Consider the following 6,000-nt stretch of genomic DNA (forward strand, 5'->3'; position numbering starts at 1 on the left):
CCCAAAAGGACCTGTTCCGTGAATTCAAATAATTTCCCTTTTTTCTTAGATTTTCTCTAAAATTAACTCTAAGTTTGTAGAGCCCTCAAATTAAATTCATGTCAAAAGGTACTTACTGCTCACCTGTCATGCGAGGCTCCAGGCCTAAGTGCTCAGGATTGGTCTTCAGAAAGCACATGTGTTATTACCCCTCTGGAGGGAGTTCCTTCTGTTAATTTATGCCAGGAACGCATAATGGAACAAACTTACCCTTTTTGTAGAAATTTCTTCAATCCTCGAGTTTGTTTTTCGGTGATGACTTAAATACCCTTCAGGTAGAGCTTGATGCCAGCAGGTGTTTCCCCCCAACGTGGGCCCACCCCAGCCCTGGGGGTGAATAGGACACGGACTGCAGCCCATTTTCCAGATGTGGCAGCAGAGGCTCAGAGGAATGAAGGGACTTACTGATTTCTTAGGGGCTGGGATGAAAATGTCTTCTGGCTTCTAGATCAGTGTGCTTTTCTCCAAACTAAAGGGTCTCAATGCTGCCAGAGCCACTGCCCCCTTTCATTTCTGAAATGAAACTCAAAGTTAATGTAATTGACACAGTTTTAAAAAAAACATAATTCTGTGAGTATAATACAAAGGAAGAATAAAGGACAGTGCCCCCATAATCAAAGGCTGTACTTCAGTGTGTAGATGGTGGGGCGTGTGTAAACCAGAAGACAGAGTGAGGTAGTCAGGTGGCTGTTCCTCTGCTCAGGGTCACTGAATACACGGTGTAGGGATGCAGACAGCGCAGGTGTGTGGAGGCAGCAGGACCACGCATGCGTGCTGCATACTGGACGTGGTTTCTGGAACAGGGCATGCGTGGGGGTAAAATTCTGGACACAACCAAGTACGGTCTACGTAGTGGTGACCTTCTGGAAAATTCAGGCTATGTTAGCTGCACGTCAACAGTACTTTCAGTTTTTTCGTTAAGTGAGTTAGGGTCTAGTCTCAGATCTTCGCAAACCAGTTTTCAGCTCCGTTTATGTCCCATGGGTCGTTCCGAAGGTAATGGTGCACGGCCAGACGAGCTCTCCAAGTCAAAAAAAAAGCCCCCATTTGCTCCCACAATGGCTGGCACCAAACTCCCAGTAGAAACTGGCTCACAAAATTCCTGTGGATTTTAACCATCCTCTGAGTAGGAGCCGGCTTCGGGACATTACTGACTTCACAGGACATCTGGTGTCTCTGGACCTGCCCTCTCTTGCCAGCTGGGCTCCCCAAATCATTGTGACATTAGAGAAGTGTCACCATGAATTTCCAAAGCACCCCCTCACAGGCAGTGTCGCCCCCATGGAGAACCAGTGCTTTCCATACTGGTGGTATTTCTGGTGTAAGTGACCTCACCAGTAAGAGCTGCTTTTTCTGGATCGGTGTCTGGTCCTCACCCCCTAGTGTGAAACCTCTGGCTGCCTCTTCTGCTCCAGGGAGAAGCCGACAGTACTGAGCAGTGCCACAGTGCCAGCCACAGCCTGTGGGGCAGGCTGGGCTCTGCCTGCTGATGGCCAGGAGGAAGCGCCTGGTCCCCACACCCCTCTGCCCTGATGAGCCCGGGGCAGCCACAGTGTGGTGTCACCCACCCCATCCTGACTCTCAGCTCTCAGGCTTTCCTCAGAGCACAGGAGCACCAGCTGCTCACCCAAGGAAACTCAGACTCTCAGGCTGTCCTCTGAGTCCAGTGCCTCTGTCCACAGCCCAGTTCATCACCTGAAGTTAACAAATGGTAGAGTTACAGAAGTGAGTCTCCTTTTCTCGATACCAGAATTGGCTGTGCAGTTGGCATCCCAAAGGCGGGGGTCGGAGGGGAATTGGCCCTGTGTAATGGACAGCTGGAATCAACCCTCAGTGCCCTCGGGAGATTGAGAGCAAGCTGTAAAGATGGTCCTAAAACTGATGAAAATGTAGGGGGCAGACGCACTTGGTTTTACTAAGGAAGAACATTTGGTTAAAGACCTTTGGCGCCAAGGATTAAAGGTGCTTTTCTCTCCTGCCTCAGTGTGCACTTGGCTCTGAAGTGGCCGTGAGAGTGGGTGGAGAGTTCTTCTTTGACCCTCAGCCTGCGGACGCCTCTAGGAACCTGGTGTTGATCGCAGGGGGAGTCGGAATCAACCCTCTGCTTTCCATCCTGCGGCACTCAGCCGATCTCCACAGAGAACGGGCCGACAAAGGAAGCGGGTATGAGATGGGGACGGTCACACTCTTCTACAGCGCGAAAAACACCAGCGAGCTCCTGTTTAAGGTAAAGGAGAAGCGTGTGCTTCGTAGCTAGGTTCTGGTCTTAGGGTCCGTGGAACTTTCTTCTCTCCATTCTGATTTCTCTGCAGCAGGCTTGAAAAGGCTTAATCATGTTCAAATGAGAGTGAACCAACCCATCTTACCCAGGACAATGGAAAAAGCTCGTGTAGAGGAGGCTCCCAGGGAAGTGACAGGAGAGGACAGATCTGGTGGGCTTGAATCTGGCAGTGGATGAGCAGAAAAGTCAGCGTGGCCCTGGGGTCCCCTCCAAGAGTCACAAGGCCTGCAAGCGGGCTTGGATGCAGAGGAATCGGGGAGACGGACAGAGTTTGGACCCAGCTGGGTCCAGGAAACCCCCATCGGTGGCATCTGTGGAAACTAAGCACATTTGACAGAGAAGGCTTTCACTCGGGGTTGCTTTGCAGCTGCAAAGATGAACAAAAGAATAGAAACAGTTAAAAGACACAACTGTGGTCAGTGAAACTGCTGCTTAATTGCCCCCCGCTTGAGAGAAAGAAAAAAGAAAAAAACTCCCGGAGAGTCAGTAATATGCTTGTTAGCATATTCAGATTTCAATTAAAGCCAAATAGCCCTCTACTCTGAATGCTCCGGCCTGCTCGCCGCAAACAATGTTTCTCTAAGTAGAGAGCCGAGTGGCAGACGTGCGCAGAATGGGAGTGGAGGTTCGGCGGCCGGCGGTGGGGGAGGCGGGGGCTGTAACATCTGTTTTGATTTTTTGAAATTGTAGTGTGACCAAAATATGTTTGCCATTCCAGAAAAATATCCTCGATTTAGTCAATGAATTTCCCGAGAAGATGGCGTGCAGTTTGCATGTCACGAAACAGACTGCACAAATCAGTGCAGAACTCAAGCCGTACATCACGGGTGAGTCCCTCACAGAGATTCTGACCATCTCCACACCATGATTTTGTGGATCGGCCGGTTGGTGGAGGGTAGCTGCCTTATGGCCGGGAGTTGCTGGCTGGGAATGTCACTACCTGGGGAACTGAGAGATGATTCATCCTGGAAAGAATAAGGAGAGATTAGTTGGATTGACTTATTACATACAGATTTCCTCCTGCCCGTATGAAAAATGTATTTTCTGCATTTTTTTAAGGGACCTTTGCATCATCAGTGTATGTATGCATACAAAGACTTTATACTCCAGCTATGAATGGAATCAGTTCCATTTGCCATTAAGAGAGGTTTCCCTTCTTGGAAGGATTTCTCACAAAACAGTTTATTTACTTTGCTGAAGGCAGTTTTGAATCTGTCCCAGAGATCAGTGCACTCCCGGGCCCTGTGTGGAGAGAGCATTACCGTGAGCTGCCCACGTTGTTTGCCATGAATTCTGGAACCTGGAGGCGCGCTCTCTGCTGGGGTCTGGCCCGGACGCTGACTCAGAACGCAACCCACTGAGCTTGCGTGGCTGAAAGCAAACACTGTTGCTGAGTTGTGGTTTGTCCTTCCTCATTTCAGTACAAACGTGTCTGGCTTCACTTGGTGTTTTTCCTGTTTTGTTTTGTTTTGTTTTTGGTAGAAGGAAGAATCACGGAGAAGGAGTTAAGTGATCATATTTCGAAGGAGACTTTGTTCTACATTTGCGGCCCACCTCCGATGACAGACTTCTTCTCCAAGGAGCTGGAAGACCGCCACGTGCCCCCGGAGCACATTTGCTTTGAGAAATGGTGGTAGGAGCTGGCCGAGGCGGGAAAGGGAGCGTCAGGGCCACTCAGGACAGTGACAGATAGTACGTTCTGTGATTCCTGGCAGGATGAGTTGACCTCTCCCCAGTCTTAGGTTTTTAAGGCTGTGAACTAAGTGACCAGTTGGTGAATAAAAGGAAAACCGGCTGACAGTCTTAAGTGATAAACTTTTTGCAAAAGCCTCATTGATTAAACTCTTTCTTACCATGTTGAGTTGCTTTTATGAGTCACTGATTATCTCAGGCCGTACCTCAAATTGGTCAATACAGATTTTCTTTCCCCTTAAGGAAAAGAAAGACATATCCATATATTTCATCCTATGAAGATATGGTTTTGTGGGTGACATATAGGCTATCTTTAAATTATTTGACAACAATCTGTGTATCTTACGTTGAATAAACTTAAACCTATTCTTAATTTTGCTGTGAAATTCTTTCTGTGTAATGTCTCTGTTTACCTTAGTGTGGCCGGCAGGCTTGCTTCTTCCAACCAGCAGAGTTGGGTTTGGAAATAGAGCAGTTAGGAGAGCAGCTTTAGGGAAGCGAACATCCAGCATATTTGCTTCATGTATATGAATATCCTCAGTATGTATCCTTTCAGTTTCTCCTCAAATGCAGCCTTTTCTGGGGTCGGTGTCTCGGCTGCCTGCCTCCTCACTCCACCCAGGAGGCAGCTTCTCGTTGAGGACAAAGGTGCTGATGGCTGCAGAGTTCCCCCTTGAGTCTGTTTTCAGTGGCCCGGCTGTCTGTAGAAACGTGCTGAGGGTGGGTGAGGGGGTACAGAGCCCGTTCCCAATCCTGCTTCTCTGCCTTTCATTTTGTTCTCTTGCCGGCATTGTGCCTGGCACAGCAGCACCCCCGTCCCTTGTTGAGTGACTGAGAGAAAGCAACCAGTGTTCAACCCCTGCCTGGCTGGGGTGGGGAGGCGGCCCCTGGGGTGGGCAGAGAGTGATGGGGCATCATCCCAGAGCCGCTCCGGTGGAACTGCTAGAAAGCAGACTGTACTTCCTCTCTCCATGGAGATATTCAGAACAAAAGAAATCCTTCCTGGGACCAGCAGTCCGGGCCATGGCGCCTTCCTGGGGAACAGGTCCAGGAAGAAGGGCAGGCCAGCTGCAGATGCAGGCTCCCACTGTTCGGATTCTGTTCTCTACCTGATGAGCGAGGTCACGCAGCCCTTTCTCATCTCTGGGACTGCAGGTCTTACAGGGACTTCGGGCTCAAAGACATCAGTGATTTGTGGGGCCTGACGACGGCTGGCCTCCCTGTTCTAGCCTCTGCCCTGTTTTGAACTTTGAACTGTTTCAATCCCAGATGTGAGTTCAGTAGGCGGGAAGGGGGGTGTTGGGCTTTTGGGGGCGAGAGAGTCCATTCAGGGCAGTGATCGTCAGCATTTCAGGGGTGAGGGGCGTGTGGGAGGCTCTGGCCTCCGTAAGGAGCCCTCAGTCACCTGTTGGCCCCAAAGCATCCAGGCCGAGGGCTGAGCACTTCTGAGGCGAGGGCCACAGTGTGACGAGATTCAGGGCTGCAGGGACAGTAAAGGGCTCTTCTGCCAACTGGCCGAGGCAGCTGCAGGGAGGATTCACAAAGGAACAGAGAGAATGGCCACCCCAGGGGTTTCCATCCTGGGAGCGGAAGTGCCGGGGAGGTCTTCCAGGCATCACAGACGGGAGCACAGGGAGGTACCACCTATGGCTCCATCTGTCCCACCCCATGGCTTGTCTTCCTGCTGTGGGCACAGAGCAAGAGCCCAGATCTGCCCGCCACCCTGCGGCCCTCTGAACTGCTGAAGGGTCAGGTCATGACCTGGGCTGGGACCGTAGCTCCGTCCAGCTCTGCCATCATGGGTGTTGAGTGCTGAGCAGCATTTCTGGTCTGCCGATCAAGACTGTCCTTTTGCCCTTATTTGCTGGGCTGGTCAAGATCTCCCTGGGCTTAGAGTTGAGTGAACTCCAGCCAGGGGTGGCCTGGCATTTAGTGTTGGGGCTGAGAGTGCTAATGGGAAAGCCCTTGAGCCAGATTGCTTGGGTTCA

General features: G+C 50.8%; 1 protein-coding gene across 6 annotated transcripts in view; it reads left to right on the forward strand.

Moving 5' to 3' along the window:
* The window catches only part of OXNAD1 (oxidoreductase NAD binding domain containing 1), a 60,094-nt gene extending 55,709 nt beyond the window's left edge, over positions 1 to 4,385 (forward strand). For all 6 annotated transcript variants that reach the window (XM_064490902.1, XM_064490903.1, XM_064490901.1 and 3 more), the window contains 3 exons: positions 2,024 to 2,266; positions 3,039 to 3,147; positions 3,803 to 4,385. In XM_064490902.1, the coding sequence (XP_064346972.1) occupies positions 2,024 to 2,266; positions 3,039 to 3,147; positions 3,803 to 3,957 (507 nt within the window). In that variant the 3' untranslated portion in view covers positions 3,958 to 4,385. The remainder of the gene's footprint in view (positions 1 to 2,023; positions 2,267 to 3,038; positions 3,148 to 3,802) is intronic.
* The last annotated feature ends 1,615 nt before the right edge of the window (positions 4,386 to 6,000 follow it).

This window comes from Camelus dromedarius, chromosome 2 (assembly GCF_036321535.1).
Source record: "Camelus dromedarius isolate mCamDro1 chromosome 2, mCamDro1.pat, whole genome shotgun sequence".
Classification (NCBI taxonomy): Eukaryota; Metazoa; Chordata; class Mammalia; order Artiodactyla; family Camelidae; genus Camelus; species Camelus dromedarius.